Genomic DNA, 28,000 nt, shown 5'->3' on the forward strand with positions numbered 1-28,000 from the left:
CTTCATCATACCTATATTGGCTCACCATCATCATAACTATATTGGCTCACCGTCCGAGTTTAAATTTGATATTTCTATGTTATTTCTATGTACGTCAATATTAAAAACCAGGCGTACATGTATCACGGTGCCAATAGTGCGTCTTGAAACATCAGGCTTGTACTAGTTAAAACAGGCTTGTACAAGAGACTACAGTATAAACCATGGCTGCCTTGAGTTTCTTTGGATTAGACTTTTTCAAATTTTCATTTTGATTTCATCGTCGAGTTTCATCCCTTGTATCTTTGGTTTTCTTCCTTCTTTCCATGTCGTATTGTTTGAATAAACCCGTTTTGAGATGAACCATGTCATGATAGCAAGAGTACATAAACCGTTTATGTACTCATCGGATGATAGCCTAAACTGTTGCTGATGCAGCTTGTCATCAAGGTACAGTACTATTGACAGTATTGTTCTCATGTATAATCATTGCCTTGGCCTCTCACATAATCATTGTTGTACATCACTGCGAGCTGCCCTCTTCGACTTTTGGACTGGCCGTCTGTCACGTGGTCACTGGATCGTGAGGTGTAGGGATCGGGAGTGCGTCCCATGATCTGTTTGATCCGCCTCATCGAGGTTCTGGCACCGACCATCCGTCCGGCGTGCAAGTCTAGTCTGAGTATACCTACCCTGTTCTGACGACGTCGGTCGATCTCTTCTTCCCTGGCCCTCGCTTGACTCTTGACGTCGTGTCCAACTAGAGACGGAACGGGAGGCTCTCAGTCCGCTATCTGCTCGTATCTCACTGCCGTTTCGCTTGGGGGTGACTGTGAAGTTGAAGACGGGATACGAAAAGTGTGACTATCCTGAGATTCAGTTACTCACACTACAGCAGTCAACACGGTCGTTCTTTCATTGACGGTTTCCCATTTCATCAATTTTCTTACGTTTCCTTCCTTTCTAGCGATAATTTGACCGAGACTTGGAGTCTTGCTTCGCAGTCTTTCCATACAACCAACTGCAACTTGAGCAGGATGATCGGGATTTTCGTGATTGTGGCGATCCTGCTACGAGCCAGCGTAGCAACACCACTGCCTGCAGCTGCCAGTGCTAGCATTATGGATTTTGGTGCCGTTGCCAATTCGAACACGGTGAGCGCAGCCCAGGCGAACTCCAAAGCAATCGAGGCGGCGGCCAAGTCGGTGACGGCGGCTGGCACGGGCGGAACGGTGGTGGTGCCGGACAACCAGACCTTCTACATTCACCCGGTGTCGCTGAGCGACCTGCACGGCCTGACACTGGAGCTATCCGGTGAGCTCCGCGCGCACAACAACATCTCGGCGTGGCCTCGGGATGCTGGCAACAATACGGAGGATGTGATCAGCATTGATCAGTGCACCGAGTTCACGTTAACCGGCACCGGCACACTGGACGGGCAGGGCTACGACTGGTGGTGGTGGGCGATCCTCGGCGGCTTCTCCAAGCTGTGGCACGACGACAGGCCTCACTTGATGCGCATCAAGCGCACCAAGGGCATCGTACTCGAAGGAATACAGCTGCGAAACAGTCCACAGTTTCACGTGAAGCTGGACGACTGTGCAGACCTGGTGGCAAGGCACTTGTCGATCTACGTGGACGTGGATCTGCAGAAGTCGATGCTCCGGCAGCACGGATTACTCCGCCGCAGCGTGGGCACGACTGCGGACGGGCGAGAGCGCGACATCGAGATACCCATCTTCCCGCTGAACACGGACGGTTTCGATCCGTCCGTGAACGGGGTGCACATCTACAACGTGACGATCGAGAACTTTGACGACGCGGTGGCCGTGAAGCCATGCAACACCGATCCCGGGCACCTGTACTGCAACTGCAGCAGCAACATGCTGATAGAAAACTCAACGGTTCGCCTCGGCGTTGGCATGACCATTGGATCGGTCCCTCCGAACGATAACGTGAACTGCGTTGAGAATATACTCTTCCGCAACATCGTCTTCCACGAGCCGCTGAAAGGCGTCTACATGAAGACGAATCCGGGCGATCACGGGTCCGGCGTCATACGCAACGTAACCTACGAGAACTTGGAAATCATCGACCCGGTCTGGTGGGGCATCTACATCGGGCCGCAGCAGCAGGAGCAGCCCGACGGCGGCGGGCCCGGCTGCATGACGTACCCGCTGGAGCCGTGCGAAACGCAGCCGCGCGTGCCCATGGACGCCATCACGCTGCGCAACGTGGTAATGAGCGGCGGCATCAACCCCTTTGCCGGCGTCGTCCGCTGCAACGAGTCGCGTCCGTGCACCAACTTTCTGTTCGAGAACGTGCACGTCAAGGAGGCCCTGGACACGGAGAACTACATCCTGGAGTACGTGGAGGGCACGGCCATCGACTGCGCACCCGTCCCAAACTTTGCACCAAATCCCAGTGCACTACCGCCAGTGGAGGATCAATCCAGGAATGAGGCACGCCAACAGGAGCCGTCCAAGCACACGAAGAGATTACATGTCGGTCAGCGCCGTGAGAAGCATCGCCTCCTGAACAGATTATGACGTCGCCAGTCTGACGGACGGGCACTTCCGGCACTTTGACAATAATGGCCGAGTACAGGAGCTGTGAACGTGCCCAGACAAAGCAAATTTATGGAAACATTCAGTGATCCTGATACCCCCTCCTCGTTTTTAGTATTTATTTGCCTAGTTGTGGTGCTGTGCTCATTTAACTTTTCCTGGCATTTCACATACTGATCTTGCTTCTGAAGTATGTTGCCTTGCAATCCCAAACCACAGCTTTTGGAGGAGTTCACATTCCCCAAGAGCACACTACTCTAGACGTGGATGGGTCTGGTGCTATTCACTGGCCATGGCCACATTTGTCATGAAGTGAAAAGTCAGCTGGGCCGTTGGGTCAGGATCGCTCTGCTATGGCTTCCAGTTTTCAAGTACATGTTTAGGCACTTTGGAAAGCGTGTGTGTGTGTGTGTGTGTGTGTTTGTGTGTGTGTGTGTGTGTGTGTGTGTGTGTGTGTGTGTGTGTGTGTGTGTGTGTGTGTGTGTGTGTGTGTGTGTGTGTCATATGGTGCAGTGGTATGTGCAGTCGATTTCCAATCGAGAGGTTGCGGGTTCAATTCCCGACAATTATGGTCGCACACATCTTTCTTCTCTTTCTCATTCTCCTAGCTCTTCTTTCATTCTCCTGGGTGGTTACCAACAGCCAGTGTATGCCGGAGTATGTGATATGGGGTGTGTGTGTGTCGAAGAAGAAAAAAGAAAACAAAGAAAAAGACAAAAAAAAGAAAAAATAGGGATTCTCTGGCCAGAAAAAACCACTTCAATCAGCTGTGTGGTGGATACCAGGCTAAAAATTAGTGGCAGTCAATTCATCAGCCTTGCAAGCTGTTGAATAGTGTAATCCCAGGACTAGTTGCTATGTCTAACATAGCTGTTCGCTATCATTGCTTCTGCGAGGGGTAGGTCTGAGGTCTGAGGTGTGTGTGATGTGTTACAGACATGTCCTGCTTTGGAATTTACCATGCTATGTGTGAGTCACTGTGCCCATGTCGAAGGGAAACTGAACTCCAGTGATCTTTTAGAAGTACGTACACGTACCAGGGAAACGTTGTCAGTATCTTACAGCACCTACCACCTTACCTACAAAGGTGAGACATTGCGAAATCTGTGTTTTGCAGAAGTTCCAGCGCTTCGCGAACCTTAGCATACGCACCCGATCCCAGTCCAGTCATCCATCGAGTGAAGCCTTCAACACTTCCATTTCACGGGTATAACCACTACACATTCTATTCACGCAGAAGGTTGTCTTGTCACCCTTTGGTCCGGTTCCTGCCTGAATCCTGGACTCTGCAGAGCCCGTGTACACCATGTACATGTAGGCTGCTCTCCGCACAGTCTTCCCACATACACTACATGTATGTCCATTGTAGCTGTGGGGGGGGGGGGGGGGGGGCAACGCCTGACTCTCTAAACCAACCTCATGACCAGTCCTGGTGATGTCCTAGATAGGACATCACGGAACCCAGCATGCCCCAGCATACATACTATGCTGTTCCCATAGTAATCGTGACACGTGACTCAAAACTTTGTGTCGCGTCCGAGGAAGATGAACATGTCCCACTCAAAACAAACGCAACGAAGGCCTTTCGTCTCAAAAGTAATTATTACAATTATGTAGTTGTCGTTCTCCTGGCGGCTTGCCTCAAGCGAGTCGAGATTCGTATCTTGCCTCTTACCTTCACGAATTTTATTTTCCTCGTTGTGGAGTACGCCTGGACAAAGGAACTGGCAAGCGAATCGTTTTGGTCACATTGAAAATTGCACACACAAGAGGATTGGCGAAGCAATTTGTGTTCGCACTTTCAGCAGAGCAGTAGCTGCTGCTGCGATAAAGTTTTTACTTTCGCCATTGGCTTCAGGCAGCAGAAGGATCTGGCTGAAAGCGATGGCGATACGTCCATGACCACCACGTCCTGGGTTGATATCCAAGAAAGACCGTCCAAGGTCCAGTTTTAGCCAAGAGCTGTCGTATCCAAGAAATCAAAAACGCCAACAGCAAGCTTTGGCCAAATAATATCTTCCAGGCAGTAATTTACGGGCCTAGCGCCTGCTGGCTCGTCTTCCTCCTCTGCATGGCCAGGTTTGGGGCGAAATGAACGCACGGGGCGTGAACATGGTGAAGAAACATTCCAAAGGCAAAATATTCAAAATATTAGAACCAGTCGTTTCCAAAGAAGCGCCGCGTGGCTACGAGAAACCCCACATGAAATCTCCAAACGAAAACGGCCATTCGGTCGGGTATTCGATGGAGAATCGAATATACACTACCTCAATCCCCGCCGATGTCTGATATTCTCCGCCTATTCCCTCAAACTTGACCAATTCGGAAAGAAATCCATCGCCATTACGATCGTGCATCCTCCACATACATTCAGAAATGCTCACGCAGCACTTCTTTTCATCGCGTGTGCGCGACCGAGGCTTCCATGACAACTCTGGGACAGGTAACCAATCAGACTCATTCAGAGTGCGATGTCCTAGATAGGACATCTCCCCGACTGATGACGGTAGCACAAAATAATCATGCGGGGAATTTTAAGGGGGCTCAACCCCGAAGAGGGAGCAAAAAAAATTATGGTAAATCGATCTGAACTGTGTGTTTTCAGATGGCCAGACACCTAGAGAACTGGTCTGGGCTATTTCAAGGATAGGTTTATTATGTGGTTCCCCAGCTATGGGGGTGTTATTGTACCTATGTTTTTCGGCAAAAATTCAATGATTTCTCACTAAAGGCGTAAAATTCCAGTTGGTAATACTTCAAAAATCCTGAAAGTGGGTATGGAGGGGCCTACAATACTGTCTTCTTTGGAAAATGTCCACAACATATGCCCAGACCACTGTGAGAGGCCAAGGTAGCCCAGAATGTGATTTGGCAAAACGCGTATTTCAGCAGACCGGACTTTAGACTTGTTTGAATAGTGGAGAATCGAGACAATAACATGGTCAATTTTATGGTCATTATCTGCTCTTCAAGGCCATAGGAAGGCTCTACAAAAATAGATTTTTATGTCTACCATCTCGTTTCTCCGTGAGAAACAAAATTTGTGACGGATTTTGCATATTCAGCTTGAAAGTCAGATTCAGCATTGTTGCCAAAATGAGTGTATCGACTTCATTCAAGCTTCACTTTGACTATGTAGGGCGAGAAGCATTTGCTATAGACCAATCCCAGACAATACCACATGCAACAGTCACAACTGAATTGTGTTATTCACATCTTTGTTGTATATTGTGATGTACATACATAATATAATGTACATACATACATACATGCATGGGTATATCAAATGTACAAAACAACGGATTATAAGTATAACGCTGTCAATGAGCAACTTGAGTTGCTTGGTTACTGCTGGATGCGATGGCTAGCAGCCACTGTTGGTATTGTGGGTTCGCGCCTCCAGTGTGCAGCACAACGTGAATGTTTGAGCAGATAACTGCAGCATCATCACGAGTGGTAGAAAGTGGGGACGATGCTGCACCTCCTGCAGCTGCTGGAGTACTTGTGCGGTCTGGAGCAGTGTGTAAAATAGGGGTGTTGGTGTTGGGTCTTCCAGATGCTAGATGATGTGTTATGCGTTTTGCAATAGCAGAACTCATTGTGACTAGCACACGCCCATCGCCACCCGGTTCGTGCAATAATCCAAGGATACCAGTTCCCTGATTCCTCTCAAATGCCAACACCAGATGATTGTACCTGTAGGCATGATATATAACGTTGTTGTTGTTGAAGAATATTTAGACTTCTACAAACACCCATGTTGCAGCGAAACGCCCACTCCAGCTTGTTTGCTGAGACTGTGACAGAAGCCTGACTAGTGCTGCAATGTGTACTGCTGTGATTCATGATTTCAGTTGACATTCCTTGCCTTGCCTTGCCTGGGTAATATTGCAGTTCTTCACAACATGCATAACACAATTTTATGCTGCATTTACAGTCTAGTTCAAGGCCGAGCTCATGAAAATGTGGCAACTTGACCATGCATAATATTACGTGTCTGTGACTGTCTCTGCTCAAGTTGTTCTACAAGGCATATTGCCAATATTTCAATATTCAGTTTTATAATATATACAGATTCCTGTCATAGTTCAATGATACAAGCACAGCCATACTACCTTTAACCCACAGCCTTCTCCTGAGAAACACAGGCACAGGTCAGAACTCACCCAGTGCAGCCTTAGAGTTCATAGGATCAATGCTTTCCACTCCATCCAGCATGAGACTCACATGTCTGACCAAATTCTCCTGCCCACACATAGAACACTTCACTGGCATGTCGCTGTGCTGTTCCTACTGGCTGTTCCAGACCACACTCATTACTCACAGAGATCAAGTCTCTACTTGCAGACACTACACTCTGACTCCACTATCTCCAGGTACTGCAGGTACAAGACCAGTTTTTCTCTCACAGTCGTCAGTAATATTTTTATCTGGCGACTGGAAAAGAAAAAATAGATATCGTTCCAAGTGCCACTCAAGTGGATGCACTTGAACTTGAGAGAAGCATGTCACTTACCTGCGTTCTGAGACTGATACATGTATCATTGGTAGCTGGGCTCTGGACAATCTTGCAGGTTTACTTGTCTTCACTGGCAGGCGAGACTGAGAAAAGGGCATATCTGAGCTGGAAGTTAGAACTACACGACCTGAAGAAGATTGAACACGCTTTGGTCCTGAGCGCCCACGAAAACGGCCGTGCCTATTGATAACTACAAGTACTTGACACGAAGCTCCATAGCTCCATCGATCGCCGACATCCAGCAAACCAAAATGGAAAACACAAAACGTTCAAACTGTTCAAGGACTGCAGTTTCTTTGAATTCTCGCAAAATAAACTTTTGAACACGACTATTTCTCGCAAAAAAACTTTCTCCAGCCGCGGACAAAATGTTTTCAAACGCGAAATTTTGCATAAAATCATGCCCAGATTTCGATGCGCGCGCAGAAGTACTGAATTTTTTTCTGAAAAATAATGCCTTTCGGAGTGGAAAAATGGGACGCGATCATGCACAGAAAATAGTTTGACCATGACTTCGCAGTGCTCGAGTCGAGACAAGATTTGAGGAAGAAGCTCAGCCACTAGTGGACTTGCGGCTTTGTTTTGACATTGGCGGTTTTTGGATAGCTCGGTTCTCCTGCCGACGTGTCCTGGAGATGAAGACGCGGGAGAGTAATCCGTCACCCACGACGCGGCCTCTCATTCTGCGTACTGGACGATGCAAGAAGCCGAGGAGGGGGACGCTTCGCAAACTCAAACGATCGATCGAGTTCCTGAAAAACGGAAAGGGCGATCTCCATCACTAACGCCACTGGATTCGACTCCCGCGAAGAGGTCGTTCAGTGCCCCTCTTCACGGTCGACGAATCGTTCATCTCAGGTATCTGGCTGTGGGATTGTCTGCGTGCCAGAATCCTGGATGTGGCAAACCTCTTGCGCTCATTGATTGCGTTGAAGAGAAGAGGTACGACCTGGGCAGCGTACTTGTCATTCCGTGTCAGCAGTGTGGGGAATTTATAGATACAGATAGCCCTGTAATTACTGCTCAACACCCTGGCCCCCGTGCTTCCACAAGCAACACCAAAGCTGCTTTGGGTAAGTGCGTTTTTCAATCTCATAAAATTTACTCATGATATTTGGGAGTCATTTCCACCCTATGGCTATGGAAATGTATGAGCACACTGTATGCGCGGCGGCCGCGAGCGTGTGTGTGTTTGCATAGACCTGCATGTTTGTGCATGTGTGCACCATATGCATGTATGAACATGCACATGCATATGCGCTCATGTGGACGTGCCCTCGCACACATACTATACACACGTGCATGACCGCTCCCAGGGCATGTTGGTGTTACATGTGTATGCGGGCATCTCCACTCATGCACATGAGTGTGCACATGCATGTGGGTGGGTACGCACACGTGCGTGAATGTATGTGTGTGTACGCGCGCGTGTGTTCTATTGCGTGTGAGAGCATGCATGTGTGTGTGTGTGTGTGCGTGTGTGTGTGTGTGTGTATGTGTGCACGGATGTGTGTGTCGATGGTGTGCATTTTTGTGATTGGTGAACACTCTGATCCCTAAACCGCGATACCGGAGCTCCCTAGCTACAGCCTCAGATTGATTTATAGTTCATCGTTGGGAATGAGTTCGCTGCTCATGATGCTGTTGCGGATGTTGCGGCCCTAGCTGAAATTGTCGAAGCTCGCCCTGATGCCAGTATCCCGGTAGTGTAGCACTCTGTCACTTTTGCATCAGCATGTTCGGCGATGGAGTTTGCAGAACATCAGCAAAAGCGGCTGGCCACCCTTCAACCGTTGGTCCAAGCAACGTGCTTCTCTAAATCAGTTGCAGTGCGGGCAGCTGCCAGTGGGATGGTGATGAAGCACTTTGTCTGATCCTACAAACGAAGTGGTGAGCCAGCCATTTCCAGACTGATGAAGGAGCAAGTCGGAGGTAAGAAGCGGGTGGCAGTCTCAAGGAAGATTATATTAGTGGTGGCTGAACACCTAGCGAAGAACCAACAGCAACCCAACTGTAAGGAACGCCCTGTGGCACAGTGCTTCACTTGTTTGTGCGCACCGTAAAATACCATCATTTTTGCCAGTGTGGGGACACGTTCTAGCTCGCATAGTTGAAGAACAAGAGGACTCAGTGTTGTCTGATTCGTTCCAACATGTCAGCTTTCATTGTAGTTTGATATGGGGCAGTGCTAAGCGCTATCATAGCTACATGTACATGTATCACAACCAAGTGCCAACAGGAGAGTAATCATGGAGAAAAGTACCTATCGATAATGCGTGCACCCAGGGTTTTCCGGCAAATTTACTAGTTCAGCTATTCCATCCTTGTATTGTTCTGAACGCCGAGGGCTCTAGTGAGTTTATGCAACACCTATCAACAGCCAAAAATCCAATAAGTTATGACCAAAGCAGCAGCAGAGAAGTACAAGCAATATAGATACGTGAATTTACCAATTTTAGGCAAATTTTGACAGTTTTTTGGATTTTTCTCCAGAATATGCACGGTGACCCCTATTTTCGCCGCGGTAAACCTGTTCCAACCCACTTATAGAACGTGTTTGAAGTATCCACATATGGGGCAAACTCAAAAATAAGCTGCGAAAAATATTCAAAGTTTCATTTTTTGCGTCTTTTTGTTCTTCTCCAGGAAATGACGACCTGGATCCCATCGTCAACCAAAGTGTACATTTTTCGGTGTTGATATCATCTTAGTCAATACCTCGAACAGTCTGTAAAATTTTATGTCATATTTTCTGTACTAACTGATGTTATGGTCGATTTCTCATCAATTTTGGGATTTTGTGTTATTTTGTGTCATCAAGGAAAATTGTGTTTTTGGCAAGACCTATTCGGGCAATTGAAAAACTGATGTTACTAAGCGAAAATATAAGGCTGTACCTATTCAAATCTGATGTCAGATTGGGCTGATGTTGAAATTAAATTTTTGGGGCTAACTGTCCCGAACCCCCTTAAAAGGGTTTGGGCGGATGCCAAAGCACAGTCATGCAAGAGTCCATGAATCCACGCAAGAATGTGCAGAGTTGAATGGATTGCATTAATTTTTTTAATTATAACCACGCACGTACAGGTCGACGTGAGAAGAAATCCATGTTCGCCTATAATAATTGACCTTACTGCTCAAACTAGTGCCAGTAGTGGTCACTGTTCAGGCACCCCGTCGGCCATGGAGTATCGACCGGTAAGGCTAACGAGCCAGCGAGGTGTGAGCGGCTACCACATACTCTGGCTGCGCGCACTTCCTCATTGGCAAGGCGGTCAGGTGACAATCGCCATTTCCGACCATGCAATGCTTACGCTAATGGTGCAATAGTGTGTGCCTGGACCACTCTAATACTTGTATTGTACGAGCAGTGAATTGATCCCTGGCGTGCCGACTTGTTGGTGAGTGACTGCTTACCTAGGTTGGCCAAGGTCTTCTTGACGTCGCGCTGTGAAACGTCTTCTTGCAGCCAGGCCATGTGACGTCTTCCTGCGATCAGGTCTTCTTGCTGAAGAGTGTTGTCTAGTCACAACGCAAAGGCCTAGTAGTAGTAGTACTTTTAGCAGTGCGCCTTGATCCCGAGACCAGTGGTCGGGTGTAGCGCACTTCACCTCACCTGCACAGCTTTTACATGTATAGCACCTACACGCCCTTTGTACATTGTAGCCCCCTAGCTAGGCACTATGTTCTCTTGCTATTCACAGTTGTTTTTGTTATCTTCCATTCTATGTAGGCATGTGCACTTTCATAAAAATAAATAGAAAGTGGGGGGGGGGGGGGGATGGCGTTGTGTTAAATACATGCAATACACCCATTGGAAACCGTGTGCTACATGTACGGTTCACAGTAAAAAGGCAACGCCTGTTGGGAGTTCCCTAGTAAAATAATAAATTCTACTACTACTACTACTACTACTACTACGACATGTACGTGTAGCGTTATACCCATACATCCAGTGTGAGCACAGAGCTTGAGCTGGGAATTAGGAAGAGCAGCACACAGTCGAAGCACGAAACATGTCTGCATACTCCCAGTCTGTTCTGGGGATTTAAAAAAATCATAATTTCGGCCAGTCGGCTGCATACTTCTTTGTTCATCTTGGAATGTAATCTGAGGATCGAGTGGTCCCCAGCTCATCGTTCACCGTATATCCACTAGACACAAAACCGTTACTAGCTAGTACAATGCAGCTGTAGTTATTTCTGCTAGATGAGATCCGACAAAGCGCATACATGTATTTGGAGCCCTGGTCCTGGACTTGCATGGCCCTTGGGTCGAGGGCCTTGACGCCCTGGAAGTGGTGTGAGTGCTGCAGGACATACACAATTACAGTAAAACCTCAGTGTGTAAGGCGACCCCTCAAGGGACCGCACAAATGTGGTCGCCGTGTACACCTGGCCTCCTTATTCAGGGTTATTTGACTGGAAATAACATCCCTTGGTCCTAGTTGTAGTGGTCTTCCGGGACAGGTGGCCGCCTTATCAGAGTGGTTGCTTTGGCAGGTTCACTATACAGTGATGTACTATTACTACATGTAAATGGAAACTTACTTGCCCAGGGTGCAAGCGCTGCACTCTGGGGGTCTGGGTCGGATTTCACCTGCTTCAACTGTCGCTCTACATAATCCGTTGCTACACGCACACACATAACAGTGGAATTCGTCCTCTGTTCATGCCATGGATTGCACCATAGGTTACTAGTATGTGGATAAAGAAGTGGAGCAGAATTCAAGGAAGTACATGTACCAGTTTTTTTGTCATAAGGTTTGCATGATTCTGACAAATTCACTGCTTTTCGAGCAGAACCTGCCAAGTTTTCGAGCAGAACCTGCCAAGTTTTCGAGCAGAACCTGCCAAGTTTTCGAGCAGAACCTGCCAAGTTTTCGAGCGTTATCCCCCAAGGGCTAGGAGACAGTGGCGTAGAAGGTCACCAATGTGTTCTGTTCGGCGTTTTTGAACTTACATAATAAGTGTCTCTGTCACTCATTGAAGGCCATACGCCTACCGGTACTCCTAATTATTAGCAACTGAGAAGCGCGCGGCGTTACTAATTGCAGTTTTCATGTAGTAATGTATTCTTGCCAGGCTCGTGGCTCGTGCTCATGTAGATCTACATTGTACATGTAGCGGTACATGTAGTTCTTGCATGACAGGATTGTCCGATTGAAGCAGGCGCCATAATTAGCCGACGTCATTGCGTGCCCATCGCCCAAGTCAACATTCTTTGTACATAATTGTATGCTGATGTATATGTGTGTCACCACATTGTGATTATGTGTTCGTGACATGCATGGGGAATGTGAGCCACGGCCGAACCGCAACTAGAGACCAGTTGAATTCCTCCATGGGTGGCAAAGGAGTTAGAGGTACTAGTACCAGTCTTATGGGTTTCTTCTGGGCGTGCGGAATATGGTAAATGGGGAATTCCATGCACGCTTTGCATGTCGTTAAAAAAAACTCGCAGTATGGAAATGAAACATGTAAACGCGCTCATCAGCAGTCACAAGGCCACAGTAGAGACACGATTCAAAGTTTTCTTGCGGCATTCATCAGGATTACACCACTACAGTGAGGTACAACTGAAACAGAATCGAAAAAAAGCCGGTGGTAATGTAGTATGGGTAGGCATACATGTATGCGGATAATGCCGGCAGAAAAATTGGCAGAATTCGGTACTTTTTCTGGTAAGTATTGGTATTGATTTATTTGAATTCGGTATCTCAACAGTACAATGTACAACTTGGTAAGATCCGAATGACATAGATACATAAACATAAAAGTGGAGTAGGTGCTACAGCTGATCAAGTGTCATGCATGTTTGGTATGTGAATAAAGAAATGGAGCAGAATTCGAGGCATTGCCCGCCATAAGGTTTGTATGGTTCTGCCAATTTCACTGCTTTTCGAGCAGAATCTGCCACCTTTTCGAGCATTATCCGCCAATGCCTAATTATGGGCATTGTGGGACTCCCGTCAATGAGCAAGTATAATGCAATACTAGTAGTGGATAGGCACCGGCGGATAATGCTCGAAAAGGTGGCAAATTCTGCTTGAAAAGCAGTGAAATTGGCAGAACCATACAAACCTTATGGCGGGCAGTTCCTCGAATTCTGCTCCATTTCTTTATCCACGTACAAAACATGCATGAAACTTACCAGAAAAAGCACCGAATTCTGTCAATTTTTCTGCCGGCATTATCCGCCGGTGCCTAGTAGTGGAGTGTATCCGGAACGGCACGTGTTGTGTGGGTGAACAGCGTAAAACCATCATCCATGCTATGCAATTCGAACTCAGAACCTCCCCAGAACAAACAACTCCTTTCTAGGCTCTCAGAAGATGTCAGACCATGATATCATAATGGATCCGCGGACCACGGGACATGACGACCTACGAGAGCTAGATTGTAAGAATATGATTCAAACTATCCCATGCCCTTGCTTGCTAATGATAGCGATAGACACAGCACATCTGAGCAGTCTACACTATCACCACAACTACAATACTGAATTAAATGTACTTGTACTTGTAGAGGTTTCGCCCCTTTCGTGATGCCGTGTACAGCTAGTGAGAAGGTGATACCTAGGAAGGTGATAGTACCTAGGCTATGGTGATACCTAGGAAGGTGATAGCTAGGCTAGGCTATGATGTTCCCGACAATGTACCTAGCCATGCGTGCATCATGCTCATTTATCGACCGGTCGTGGTGCTCATTTATCGACCGGTCGTGGTGCTCATTTATCGACCGGTCGTCAATTAATACATCGTACAGGCACACACACACACACACACGCGCGCGCGCGCGAGCACCATCTACGAGCAAGAAAAGTGCACACAAACGTGCACACAAAGGCACACCGGCGGCACAGCATACATTAGTGGTTGCGTCCGCGATGCACATCGAAACGTGTGGTCGGGATCATCATCGTTGGGGACTACAGGAAGATGATCCAGCGGCGTACGAAAAAGTTGGTTTAGCGCTAAATAGCCAGTACAGGTTGATGCTATTGACAACACGATAGTCCCAGGCTTGCAGCGGCACTGGTATTACTATTACAGCCGTACCGCATGTACATTGTATATGTACATGTACTGTCTTGTAAATACGTTTTCTGTGAGACATGCTGTCATGCACGAGTGGAGATTGGGGTAACCGTACTAACGACCTTGCAAAAGAACAAGAGTCTGAGTTGTAAAAGTTAAAACTACTTGCACTTTCTGCTGCCCTTATCTCATAAAAACACACATTTTCTATCTTTCGAAGGAGTGTCGTTACATACTGGTGGGTGTAGATTATCCATCGCATTCGTTGCTTCCTTCCAATTTTACTACTGCATTGCTGCTGGTACAATGCCATGCACACGCAGGGAGTACGTACATGTACATGCGCGATTGCATTCTAATGTGACGCTCGCGATCTGCACGCTCATTGCCTCTAGTCCTGGCGGAGATTTTCTTCCCCTTTTTCCTCTCTTCTTTCCTCCTTTCAGTTTCATCCACGTACTCATCTTCAATATTCTCCGGGCAATGCATGACAATCTTCCCAGTTGGAAGTCAGACATCGTCAGGCAACGCCCAAGGCGTACACACCGTTGTTCTTCCTATTCTTCCGTCCTTGCTGGAATGTTGGCACGCTGTACTTCATGGTTGCGAGATGCTTTTAACAGGCGTCTGCATGGTTCATGTACATCTACATACATGTACCTTCAATGTTACGCACAGTCGCCGACATTACAATTTTGGATTCTACCTGGATCATCATCAGCATCAACCTAATGGAATGTGCCAGCGCTGTATACTTGCACGTATGCTGATTTCCTTGACTTGCAAGGTGATGTCACACATCCTCGCCTGGTATGCAGTGCGCGCAGGACTAGTCGCACCCTGGCGCCGCTGGGACTTGTGTCTTTGTGAAACCTCCCCAAGGTCAACGCTGAGCACTGGTCTGTAGTTTTCACCCACCTTTCAAGCACAAGGACCTCGACTGTGCGCATGACATTCATGTACATGTAGGTGCTCGAGCGGAAAAGGCTAAGCCCACTCGCTGGACACCGTCTCCGGGACAGTTTATTTCCGACGCCTCTGTCACATGAGCAGCGTCTATCCTCTCTTTTCCGTTTCTGGCCTGCTTGTGCGACGCACAGCCCTTGAAAAAAGCAAATACATGATTGTACATTCTGTAATGGACACGTCGGGTTCCTTCGCTCGCCTATCCCGTTTAAGCTCCGATCGGCAGGGAACAGATGAAGAAAGATTTAAGTTCCTGTGCGACTGCTACTCGTGCCATCCACTTTACAACACCCATGCATGTACTCAAGCCCAGGCATGTATTCCATTAGAGTGATTACATACAAGTCATGATCATTGTAAGCGTTACCGCCATGATCATCTGGTAATGTGGGGAACAATGTGATTCATACCAAGACCTCCCTCACGACCGTATTTGTACGGAGAGAATAATGCTAGTCGTTCCGTCGTGATTGTGTTGTTTGAGTAGGACGGGCTTCTAAGAAGAATCTCTAATTCTTTGCAAAGTCATGGTTTTGCCCATATGCTCTGTGCATTAGCAAACTCACGACTCCTCGATCACACCATTTCGTCGTCGTCCAATGCTGACGTGCTCGCTCCTGGCCAAAAATAAACCGAACGCGGATGTTGTTCACATGAATCACAACAAGAACAACGTGTCTCCTCCGAGGATTTCTGCTGACTTCTCTCGAACGCTGAACTGTAGTCGACAGTTCCAGCAGGTTCAAGGCAGTTGTTCACATTCAGGAAGACGTGAGTCAACAGAAAATTAGCGGCCTCTGCAGAGTGGTGAATTTACAACTCCCCTCCCCTGCTCGGAGTGTCATAATGGGCTTCGCAGCAGACTGGGCGACATTATTGACGCAGACACACGTTTGCAATCTTAGTGTTTCAGCACGTGGTGCGAATAGGCTCAGCGTGGACCAGCGCATTTGCGTATCACAATTGCCATCCTCCCTTGGTGCATAGCCTCTCGATTTCTAGTTCTGCATCAGTACATGCGTGCGCGCGCGTGTGGGTACGTGTGTTTCACGCAGTGCATGGTCTTGACAGGGGAAATAGTCTACAAGCCGAGACCGGTGCTACACTATCCAGCCAGCGGATATGGACGATCGAGAAGCACATGGATTAGGTGGACGTTAACGACGTTGACCTGCCGGTGGGATGCAAAGGCAATTTGCGTCGGCTCTGCGCTTTCACCATTTACCAGGTGCTTCGCAGGCCATTGCAACACCATTGCGAACTGCAGCTACGTAATGTAGGTAGTCCAACACCTCGAAATTGAGGCTCCCATCTTTATTCAACAGTTGATTTCAGGAGAGTATTTACGGCTCCCCGATGTTCACACAGATTGAATGCATGGGGACTCAGCTCAGTATCACTCATCATGCACGCATGGGGCAGCCCGGAAGACCCACTGGTGGGTTTAGGTCGCACCGTGCACTCTCGTACTCGTCGACTCCACCAGGACACGCAGCAGTACCGCACTTGGTCATACTCGTGACCTCGTCTGCACATGGTCTCGCGCGGTCGTCCGCTTGCCAACAACCTCCCACGTCTGATGACCGACTGCCGCACATAGTGAACTGATTTCGACCGAAGAAGGTGCAAAATAGACACCGTGTCGGAGTCCTAAAACGATCTACTCTGCTCTCTAACTCCGCGAAGTGGAGAGTCACGGAAGGAAGTGTTGGTGCTCGCATAAGACTAAAAAGCATGGTTTATAGGCTAGCTCGGCAGTGACAATTGCAACATACGCGCTCACAGCAAAGCGAGGAAGAAGAAGAAGAAACCTCTCCTCAGTTGAGGAGGCCGAAACATTCAGTACCAGGCCTTTGCAGGGTTTGTGTGTTTAGCTGAGCGGAAAGTTCTGTTCCTTTCCAGCACCAATGATGCGTAAGCCACGACATGCAAGTGCCAGTAAGCCTCCTCTGGAGCGGAGGGCAACGACGCCGCCAGCCCCAGCGCCGCCGTCAACTCCCGACCTGCAGAAGAAGACTACGGACCTGCAGATGATGGTGCTCGGACGCGGCGGTGTGGGAAAGTCAGGTGAGCATGAGGCCCAACACGTCCATGGTCACGGAAATCCTACTTCTTGTCGGTGTTCACAGTGTGAACGCTTTCTGTGCACGCATGTGTGCAGTGCAAGCAACTATTACTTGTGTATCGTTTGGTGCGTGTATGTTACGATGCGATGGGCTGCTGTGATTCAGTTGTGGATGCAATTCGTGCTGCTCAAAACTCTAGGAACCATTACCGAACACCCTGAGGCTGAGCATGGTTATCAGTACTACAGTAGGCCAGGGTGGACGTAACAGTCATAATAACAATAATAATTATTATTATTATCGTATCGGTAACCGAGTAGTAATCCTGGCCACTACTACCAGTACTAGCCATTCTTGTTGGGGTCTGTGAAAGTAGGGGAGGGCTTTGCCGTTGGGCACCAGCTAGTTTTCCAAAGGGCTTCGCCTCCCGCGGATCAGAGGAGCTAATTTTGGGTTGATCTGCGGGGAGGAATGCTTCACAGGAGCAGGTATCCGTGTTATAATGCCAGGGACGGAGATTGGAGAGAAATGTACTTTCAGACTGGATTAGCGTCAGCTGAGACCTCCGGTACGGCGGTAGACGTAGAAGACTTGACAAGGGCTGAACAGGAGCGCTAACAGTAGCACATGCACTTGTATTTTGTAAGCTGTTGTACCTTGCTGAGCTGGGCTGGGTGAACCTGGTCGTGGTGTCCTGAACCGAGCTTGCATCATACCATTGAAGAGGTACATGCAAGACGTACAGCTAGTCATGTCAGTGACTGAGGACCACACATATACAGCTGCTGCTATACTTGTTGTTCATGTATCTGCTGAGCTGGAGCGGCAAGATAGAATGATATTAGGAAACTGAGAAGGTACGCGCAAAGCCTATGTCCAAAGTCAGTCCACAGGAAGTAACCGGAGTGACAGACTGAATAACCCGCGCAGCATCTACTTCATCACTTATTCATTACAGTTGATAATATTCAGAAAAAGTCTGCGTTTGGTGTTATAAATATCTCAGGTGTGACTCCTGGCGTCGCTCTGGTATCTGTCCGAACTAGTATTCCCATCGGCAAAGCATTGAGCAAGTTCAGATTTGGCTTGTGGACTGCACTGTGAGGTATTGCCTTTCTCGGTGTCATTGCCTTCTCACTCAGGGCAAAGGCGATCAATGCTGTCTTGGTGCTTCAGTTATTGCAATCGCTCGAGGGTTAGATTCAAATATGAAACGACTCGTAGTTGTGAATCTAGTTGAGTTGCTCGTGCCAGTTAGCAGTATCTGCGGGGCAGCCACCCAGTAGGTATAGGCTGTGGTGTTAGAGATCTTAGATTTTCTTGAAAGAATACGCTCCGGGCATGATCCCATTTCATCAATCATCGGTTGGAGAGCGAGTGGCAGGTTGAACAAAGCGGTCGGTCTCGCGTGTACTATAGGTATTGACAGATACTTTTGGCCGTGTGCTCCTTGATTTCACTCCCCAGAATTGAAACAATAAGTAATGTACAACCGGCTTAGCGTGAACAGCATTGCTGGCTTGTTCAGGTGATGCTTCAAGGACTGGCATGTCGGCACCAGTACAGTACAAGATTGTGCAGAACAAGTGACTCGATTACCTGACTAATTGGAATTTCTCCTGCTCCCACGTGCACGCGAGCTTGCCTTGCATGGTGGTGGTATTGCCTGGCAGTGTGCATGCAACGCTCATTGAGGCGGTCGTTTAATGTGATGGGCACTTTGCTGAACGTGTCACCAAATTGCAATCTGCGTGGCACTGGACACCTCCTGTTCCTCCATCTTTCCTGGTGTGGGTAATTCAGCTGGTGGCCGATTGCTTTGCCATATCTGCAGACGATTAGGCCAGTGCGTGGCCAGATTGGTCGGGTGCAACGGCAGTCTGTGGGATGCGTTTAGATCTGACAAGGAAAGGTCTACGGTCACTTCCCGTGTGGGAAGCACACACTAGAGAAGCAGGATCCTGGAGATAAGATCACCTGCAGGAGATCAATTGTGTCATAAACCTGATCACGGGATAATACTCTTCACAAAGCCGTAAGGACGTAAGGAAATTGCTTTTGTGCCACCCAAGTATGGGAAACACAACAGGAAAAGGAGGCTTTCTTGCACTTTGCACTTGCTTCACTCCGTATAAGAGCAGCAGAGAAGTGGGCTAAAATGACAATGGCACATTCTGTACATGAATGCCAGTACTGCAGTAGTAGTAGTATGTGTCTTGCCCTTATTGAACGGCATTGCACTGGGGAGCATGCTTCACGTACTATACATGTTGAGCGAAGTAACACGATCACTGCATACTATGATGGCTTCAGGATATTCTGCAGGGCTTCACACATACACACACACACACACACACACACACACACACACACACACACACACACACACACACACACATGGAAGGATAGAATAGGCCATCCTAAGTGGACCTTGGTCTCCACTCGGCCGGTACTGGTATGGTAAAATGATAGCGTCTGACGTATATTGCCCGGGACAATCGAGTGAACTTGCTACTGCAATCAAGGAAGCTGGGACATTCAGTGTGCCTTTACTGACTTGCGGGGCAAAGGTGTCTAGCACAGGAATGACCTGAGGGAAACACAGCCTGTGGCTAGCAGTCTGGATCCCATTGCTGCAATAGATGCTCTTCCCCTGGAGCAAAAAGATTTCTAGTACTGGCCACTTGATGGTTTTGCCGTTAAACTGACCATGAAAACCATCAGTGTTACACTAACCTATTGAGTACTGACTCACATGGAGTTGATGATAGTCAATAGCTTCATACAGCCACGAGGCGGTTCTGCATGACACATTGCAATGGCTTTGAAATTGTGTGCAAGCAATAATTGTACATCGCTGTTCTGATTTCTTCTTCTTTTGACTCTACAGCTCTTGTGGTGCAGTACATCTGTCGGCGGTTTCTCTGGGAATATGATCCTACGCTCGAGGACACGTACATCAAGCAAGTTCTTGTCAACGGCAGACCGCACCAGCTGCACATCCGGGACACTGCGGGCGAGGTGAGAAGAATTTGCTTATAGGTTTGGAGTTTAAAATAATTATTGGGAATGCGCAGTGCATGTTGTCAGTGCATGTTGTCAGTGCATGTTGTCAGTGCATGTCGTCAGTGCATGTCGTGCACGCAGTACTGGTGTAGTTGAAAATCGATGACATTGAGCAGAACTGTACTAATCTTGATTATGACCACTCGTACATGTATTTTGAGTGGGTATGGAGGAGTTTCTGGACTCATGCTGCAAAGAAAATGGCCATGCAAGCCGCTTCACAAGCCAGCCAGTAATAGCCATCGAGTATATGGTCCTCTGTTTTGGCACGACATGTTCTAGGGCACAAATGCCAATTTGTTATATAAAATATATATCCCAAGGGTTATAGTCGATTCAGACTACGGCCAAAATCACGTCTGAACTTGAATTTCCATGGTGATGCAGTCGTGTTTCAAATATATATGCACAATCGCTGATCAAACACGCCTGAGTCGTAGAAACATGGTCACAGTTGGCCGTAGTCTGAATCGTCTATTACCAGGCAATAATCTGGAGACTATACGAAAAAAAGAAAGAAGATGCAACACTGATCATAATAATAATAATAATAATGACAGTTCGCATTTCACTCATTGCATGAGGTCAACGCATCTGTTAACAATTTCGAGCCAAGCAGCTCTATCAGAAGCAGATTGCACAGCATCCAGAAGCGACAGATTAATGCATTGTAAGTCTTTCTTGACAACGTCGATCCATCTCAGACGTGGTCGTCCTCGGGGTCGTCGTATGTCTGTTGTGTTGATCGACATCAGGAGGGCTTGGAAAGAGGACGATTCTTCGCCTTCCCTCACTACATGGCCGAACCACAGCAGTCTCCGTTGCCTGCAGACTTGGGATAGTCATAGTATACACCCAATGTGTTACTAGTACATGGCAGCACTGGGTGTTTCACTGTTTAGGAAACATTACAGCTGCACCAACTATTGGAGGACTTTGGATTGACTCCCATTTTTCTGTTTGTTCTTCTCTCCATTGCTCCAGTGTCACACGAAACATGACCACGTACGACGGGAGAGGCAGATAAACACCAGTGATTGCTTCATGGTGGTGTTCGCTGTCACGGATCGCCTTAGCTTCGAGGGCGTCGGCGACCTCATTGCCACCGTCGCTCGTTGCCAGGTGGGCAAACAACGGGCAACTCAACTGCCACTCGTTCTCGTCGGCAATAAGACCGATCTCGATTCAAGCCTCAGGAAAGTGTCCAACAAGGAGGCCGTCGCCTTGGCCGAGCACTACGGAATTCCGTACTTTGAAACATCGGCAGCCAGCGGTGGAGAAGCGGTGCGCAAGGCGTTTCACTCGGCCATACACGCGGCCAAGGAGCGCCACCACGCGCACAAGCTCCTGTCCAGGAAAACGTCGTCGACGTCGGTGTTTGACCTGCGACTACTGCCAAGCTTCCGAGGGAAGCTCTCGCGAATGATCCATATCAGTGTATGATGCAGACCAAGAAACTACATCAAAGCAGGCATCGGTTTTCCAGCATTCAAACTTACCAAACCAACTACTCTGAGCTTCGAACAAGGAATCCGCGGACAAAAATAAGAACACTTTAAACGTATGAATCATTGTTGTTTGTGTTCCAGATGTTGTCAAGTTTAAGACAATGTTATGTAGGATCATGTACAGTAGTAATGAACCTTCTTACTAGATAATGGACCTACGTCGTACAGTCATGTAGTTCCAGGACAGGATGCCGGTGATGGAGATTGACCTGCTCTGTGAAGAAAAGCCTCCACCACACGTATGACAGGAGCTAGCCTTCAAAGGATAGCCACTGCACTAGCGACGTGGGTTGACATACTTCCGAAGTAACATCCTCCCGAGGGGCGCCAGAGAATCACGCTATAGTGTGGCAATCTGTCATTCACTGCTGCTGATTCCTCCGGCAAGCGTGCGACTGCTTATTGAGTCTGGTAAAATTATTACCGACAGCAACGTATGTGTATATAAAGAGGCAGCCTAAATCACCGCATTTCCCTTGTACATCAGCGTAAATAGTATCTTATCAACCTTTGAGCTGTATTTAAAAAATATCATTGAGAATTATTGTACTTTGCCTGTGCAATTGTACATAACTCATCGTGATCTGCTAGCGTACTGAGAGATACGTATTGAGAAGTATCTTGTTAATTTTCTTTGAGGTGCCAGCCGCATCAATGTCGAAAATGAAAAAAAACTTCCTATTCTGCATATCGATAAACGAAGACTGTGAATTACCGATGTGTGTTGAACTGGCAGATGTGGGACTGGAATGTGCCGGGGAAAGCGGGCCTCAGGCTCATGAACGCAGGCTGTCTTTGCATGCAGCTAGTGCGACAAAAGTATTACGTCTGATCCTGCACAATCATGGTAGTATATGTATACCAATAAGCCCATTGCGTATCGCCAGATGTGGAAGGTATGAGTACAAATTACGTCATTGTGCAATGGGCTTATCCACAAACTGATACAAGTTGCACGACTGCATCATATGCCATAATATGCCATGTGGTGACCACGTCGCTGCACAGACTTGGTGATGTCATTAATCTGAAAGCTTCACTGCTAAATCGCTACCAAAGGCCATACTAAAACCCAAAGCTCCCTTGCCTACAGCAAATCATACACTCATGGATCGACTTGAGGGATTTCTAAAACGTTCACTAGACTATAAGTGCTCCCAGTGGAAATAGTAGTTGTTCACGCAACTAATACTTCATTCCAAAGTCCGCTGATTACTCGGATCTGGCAATTTTGCGCAAGGTCAGAAACAGCTAGGTACGCGCGATGGGTTTCCCGTACGCGAAATAGTTGAGCTCAGATCAACTTTTTCGCGACGCGTTTCCCGTACGCGACATGAAGTATGAATCGGAGTGAAGTACAGTCATGTACATGTATGTTACTATGTATAGAATATAAGCTGAGTCCCGGGTGTTTACGTGAAATAAAAACCCGAGGCAAAAATCCGAGGCGACGCCGAGGGTTTTTGCCGAGGGTTTTTTCCCGTAAACACAAGGGCGAAGCTTATATTCTATTTAAATTATAGTATAAAAACACTCCATTCATTTTCCTAAAACGTGGTTTTTATAGCACCAGGTTTTTTTTACAGCACCAGGTTTTTTACAGCACCAGGTTTTTTATACAGGTTTATGACTACTACTACTACTACTACTACTAATACTACTAGTTTCTGAGTACTACTATGACTGGAGGTTTTTTATACTATAATTTAAGTAGGAGTATTTGACTGCTTACTACAGTGCTTAGGTATCGCAATAATCCGAATCGGAGTCAGTGGTGCCTCCAATACATGACTTCCTTAGCGACATGATCAGGTGAACCGTGATGGTGAGACCCCATGCTCAGTACCGTCGAGTTGATGCAACAAAGTTATGTGGTCACGGTTTGAGAGACGAACTCCAACTCAAAATGTACTGCCTTCCAACACTAACAATCAATAACATTTACCGCTACAAATCTTTGTAGCATCCCACCGCTTGGACGATCCTACCACCAGGCTTCATTGAGGCCAAGGGAGAGGTTTTTGTTGTATATTTATTTATAGTGGAAATCAAAACAGGCATAATGCCTAATAACAATGGACCCACTGTTTCGGTGTCTCCTTCTCCAGGCGTGACTGTGACACACTCTGGCTCTGGAAAATTAGGAAGATCTAAATGTAGGTCTACAGTGTTGTGTGACTGTCGCAGCAAAACTAACTTACTGGATACAAGATCCTTTTTCTGCCAACAACTGCAAAAGGTCAAAAGCGACAAAGTCAAATTTTGACTCGACTGGCAACTCGAGCTTCTTTGTGTTTCCTTCTTCAAGTTCAAGTTAGTTCTTGTCACTGTTTTCTGCTTTGCTCCCATGAGAGTTGGTCACTTGGGTGCGCAGCCGTGGAGGCAGTGTGGCTTTCTTTCTGGGAAAATGAAAAAAATGTTGTGTCCGGTGGTGCTTACCACCGGCCCGGCCGAAAATACCCTCGCATCTCGAAAATATTTTCGGTATTCTGCCGGCGCCCTGCCCATCGACATTTTTTTGCTTGACCAACGCGCATGCGCCCTGTTTCTCGGAAAGCTGGGGAGCTCGAGCTTTCTCTTCCTTTCCTCACCGATCAGCCATGGCCGCCCCAACCACAGCCGCCATCACTGAGGTTCGTTAGCTGTCATTGTCCCCATGGAACCCTGGAAGCTGTTGGATAAACGTTCGCGTTTGATGATGTGTGTTGTCAAATTGTAGGCTCTCCTTGAGCTGGACAGCAAGTCCGACCTCAAAGGTACCCTTGCACAGATCGCCATCAGTGGCTCCCGGGTAAGAGATAGTTACTAGAGAGCCCATAGCATGGAGAGAATGTTTCAGGCTGATAGTCTGTGTTATGTGGCCTCCTCCAGGAGATCGAGGTTGCCGGTAAGAAGGCCGTGGTTGTTTTCGTGCCAGTCCCACAATGGAGAACTCTCCAGCGTGTCCATGTAAGTAGTTCGTAAAAAATCTTTCGCAAATATTAATTTTTGTAATTTTGTATCAGAAAAGTCTGTGAAAATGTCACCACAAACACCCGCGACTATGCCCATGGTCAGATGCTTGACGTGGATATGCCGTGTATTGTACATATCAGGTCTTTCGTGTGTACGTCAAACGACCATCCACTCTGACCTTACAGGGTATTCAGACTACAGTCAACTGTGACCACGTTTCTACGATTGTACATTTGTCATTAATTTTGAACCATAACTGCATCACCATTGAAATTCACGTTCAGGCGTGATTTTGACCGTAGTCTGAACAGCCTATAAATGAAGTATACTACATGGTGGTTTGGCCCGTCCCCGATGTCGCATGTACAGCCGTGGCCGAAGATATCCGCAAGTCAAATGCAGTGCCGCATCATGCGGCGATTCCGTTTCACATACATCCTGTACGGTTAGAAAACCATCCAAGGGCCACAGGAGTCTTGGTGCTGCTTTCGGCTAGTGCCAACGGGTTGGATTTCCTTGGCCACAGCTGGGCGTGTGGTTTTGTACCAGGAGTACATTACCAGTGGGGAGGCCCCAAATCAATCACTGCTGGCGGATGTGTCGCCCTACTGAGGAAGAAACCTCGCACACATCTGACGAGCTGAGGTGCAAAACCCAAATAGTTGCCAATTTGCGAAAAAACAGATTTTCAGCTCCAAAATCTTACTAGAACCATGTCAAAACTGGAACCCAAATGTGGATTTAGATACAAACCGCACGTAAAATGAGTCCTTTTCTAGCCATTATCCGAAAAGTGATGAAATGGATTAAGTGTAGTATCCCTGCCCGGCTAATACGGAAGTAATGCGGAACTAAGGCCATGTAAAATATATTGATTGTTTATCGTCAGATTTTCCCGAGAAATCGGGGCGGACGGGAGGTTTTTAATTTTATTTTTTATTATGCATTTATGGCTGTAGGGCAGGTGTTCGCAACCCCAGAGGATAATGGAAAGTGGAACAACCAACGTTACGTAGAAAAAACGAAGAAAATCAGGCAGCTTATGATCAGTTTCACTTTTCAAGCCCATAGCAACTAAGTTATGGTTCAGTCTGTGGACTTGACCTTCGAAAATCTACGGCCATGCTGATTAGAGGCTGTAGACCGCAGCGCGCAGTACATACAGTATTTTACCAGTATTAAAAATAAAATAATTCGGCGGGGAGGGTGAAAATTTGGGGCGGGCGCGGACGATAATCAATTTTTTTACTTGGCCTAATACGGAACTTTACCTGAGGGATATTTAGTGTATCTCCGTATGTAAACGTACGGCGTCTGCTGCATAAAAGCTGCTGCGCATTTCTGTTTTGATAAGATTTTATAGCAACGACAAAGCTAACTCGAAGAAGAAGTAGTCAACCTCTAGGTGTGCACCGGAGAGAAAGTTCCATTTATTTGCCGCTTCTTCTTTTACTAATAATTATATCCCAGGTGTGTACCTGAGAGAAGTAGAATAAAACTAACTCTTGTTGATTGCACCGCGCCTACCACTCGGCTACCTGTTACATTGGTGGCAGCGGTGTATGTTTAAAAAAAATAGAACAACGTGATTCGACCCCAGACCCCCATGGCTCAACCCGCTGCAGCTCCGTGCGACGAATTAAGATGAGAATCATGTTTCTTGCCTTCCTGGGCTTGGCCCTGCTTATTAGCCTGCAGCACAGTCAGGGTGCTAGCGTGGATCACCCTTCTCTCCGCAAGGCACACACTGGAGACTCCAATAGCGATTCCAAGCAGCCCGCTACCTACATGTATACTACCGGTGGTGATGGCGAAGCTGATGAGGACGACAACAGGCAGGCTGCTGCCCAAGACAAGGAGGGTATTCCCCAAGACCAGCAGCGTTTGATTTTCGCCGGCACGTAGTCGGAAGCAGGAGCTCACTCTTCACTTGGTACTTCGTCTCCGTGGTGGGATGCAGATTTTCGTCAACACTCTTCCTGGCTAGACCATCACTCTTTACGTCGCGCAAAGCGATGCTATCGACAATGTGAAGACCACGATTCAAGACGAGGAGGGAGGTTATTTGTCTGTGTGTGTCTGACGCCGAGCTAGCCGCTCTGAGTGACCGGCTCAACCAAGATGAAGATAAAACCTGGCCCGCCCTCCGCTGTAGCTCCAGCCGCCGCCGTGGTTACTAACGCTGATTCCAGGTGTGGCATTTTCTTTCCTGTCTTCCTTCAGTCTCCCTGTTCTCTTCAGTCTTCCTTTATGCGAGTGTGTGTATCTAGTTTAGTTTGGTAGGCGTCTGATCATGGTGAGCCACGGTTTACCTAACTAACCTTGTGAGAGAAGTGTGTGAGATCCCCTTTTACACTCCAGGTGTGTACCGGAGCAAGTTCCCACGATGCAGTGCATTTTTTTGAAATTGTGAATTTCCTGGCAGTTTGAGCCCGCGATGTGCAGAAATTTGGCTGTCTTTCACGTCTTGTTTGGAGGACCAATCTTTCCCTTTTGGCCCCGAGAGATCGTGTGAACCTGGTGTGCTTTTACTTCTATGTTATGATTTGTTATCAGTTCATTTCTTCTGTCTACTCTAAACGTTATCATTTCCGATATAATTTGCCATCTTCCGGTTGACGCTGTGTTCATCACTCTTCGCTAATTTTTGAAAATCACGAGGGCGTGATTATCTGTAGGAAGGGAGGGTGTAGTATCCCTGCCCGGCTAATACGGAAGTGATACGGAACCGCTTGTACGACTCCCTGATGTACAGATAAGGGCCATCGTTGGCCGAAATACAGAAAAAATAGAACGGGTAAACCGCGTACCTGTTGTCTGTAAAAAATGAATAAAAATTACTGGAAAATGCTGTATGTCCACATGCTTGCACACATAAAATCATGTACTAGTACATACATGGGAAAAAGAAAAAAATTCGCCCGCCCGCACCAATTTCACATGGGTCCTGTCCGGGAATCTCAATTTTATTTTGGTCTCGCCTTACTAATAATTATATCCCAGGTGTGTACCTGAGAGAAGTAGAATAAAACTAACTCTTGTTGATTGCACCGCGCCTACCACTCGGCTACCTGTTACATAAGCGGGTTTTGCATCTCGGCTCTTTATCTGTAGATTCAAAAATCAGCATTTTCATGATTCTAGCCTGTCTGTGAGGTAGCACTTTCCAAGCTTGTACAGCAATCCTTTTATGCTATCAGTTGCGCTTACCGTAGAATGCCGCGAGACTGCCCCGCCATCTCGTCCCTTCGTGGCCGTATTGTATCAGCCCCCATAACGTTTTTACGCTGCAGCGTCAACGCTATTTGGGTGATCAAGGTACTAGTACCGTAAAA

General features: G+C 47.4%; 3 protein-coding genes across 3 annotated transcripts in view; all 3 read left to right on the forward strand.

Moving 5' to 3' along the window:
* Nucleotides 1-651: 651 nt before the first annotated feature.
* Nucleotides 652-2,920, forward strand: LOC135818175 (uncharacterized). The gene has a single exon (XM_065331520.1). The coding sequence runs from the start codon at nucleotides 1,017-1,019 to the stop codon at nucleotides 2,526-2,528; it is 1,512 nt and encodes a 503-aa protein (XP_065187592.1). The 5' UTR covers nucleotides 652-1,016; the 3' UTR covers nucleotides 2,529-2,920.
* A 13,735-nt stretch (nucleotides 2,921-16,655) lies between these two features.
* LOC135818180 (ras-like protein) lies at nucleotides 16,656-22,398 on the forward strand. The gene is made up of 3 exons (XM_065331527.1): nucleotides 16,656-17,137; nucleotides 20,027-20,157; nucleotides 21,187-22,398. Exons 1-3 carry the CDS (start codon nucleotides 16,978-16,980, stop codon nucleotides 21,643-21,645), a joined length of 750 nt encoding a protein of 249 aa, XP_065187599.1. The 5' UTR covers nucleotides 16,656-16,977; the 3' UTR covers nucleotides 21,646-22,398.
* Nucleotides 22,399-24,246: 1,848 nt separating this feature from the next.
* Nucleotides 24,247-28,000, forward strand: part of LOC135818182 (small ribosomal subunit protein eS7-like) — a 7,109-nt gene continuing 3,355 nt past the window's right edge. Inside the window, exons 1-3 of the mRNA XM_065331530.1 lie at nucleotides 24,247-24,343; nucleotides 24,430-24,501; nucleotides 24,582-24,659. Of these exons, the coding sequence (XP_065187602.1) occupies nucleotides 24,311-24,343; nucleotides 24,430-24,501; nucleotides 24,582-24,659 (183 nt within the window). The 5' untranslated portion in view covers nucleotides 24,247-24,310. The remainder of the gene's footprint in view (nucleotides 24,344-24,429; nucleotides 24,502-24,581; nucleotides 24,660-28,000) is intronic.

This window comes from Sycon ciliatum, chromosome 5, assembly GCF_964019385.1.
Source record: "Sycon ciliatum chromosome 5, ocSycCili1.1, whole genome shotgun sequence".
In the NCBI taxonomy this organism is placed as follows: Eukaryota; Metazoa; Porifera; class Calcarea; order Leucosolenida; family Sycettidae; genus Sycon; species Sycon ciliatum.

Excerpts from the sequence above, each read along its gene's own strand:
- LOC135818175 (XM_065331520.1), top strand. The coding sequence starts at position 1,017 with ATGATCGGGATTTTCGTGATTGTGGCGATCCTGCTACGAGCCAGCGTA.
- LOC135818180 (XM_065331527.1), top strand. The coding sequence starts at position 16,978 with ATGATGCGTAAGCCACGACATGCAAGTGCCAGTAAGCCTCCTCTGGAG. Across the intron at positions 17,138-20,026 it reads CGGCGGTGTGGGAAAGTCAG|CTCTTGTGGTGCAGTACATC; the intron begins GTGAGCATGAGG and ends TTGACTCTACAG. Across the intron at positions 20,158-21,186 it reads TCCGGGACACTGCGGGCGAG|TGTCACACGAAACATGACCA; the intron begins GTGAGAAGAATT and ends CCATTGCTCCAG.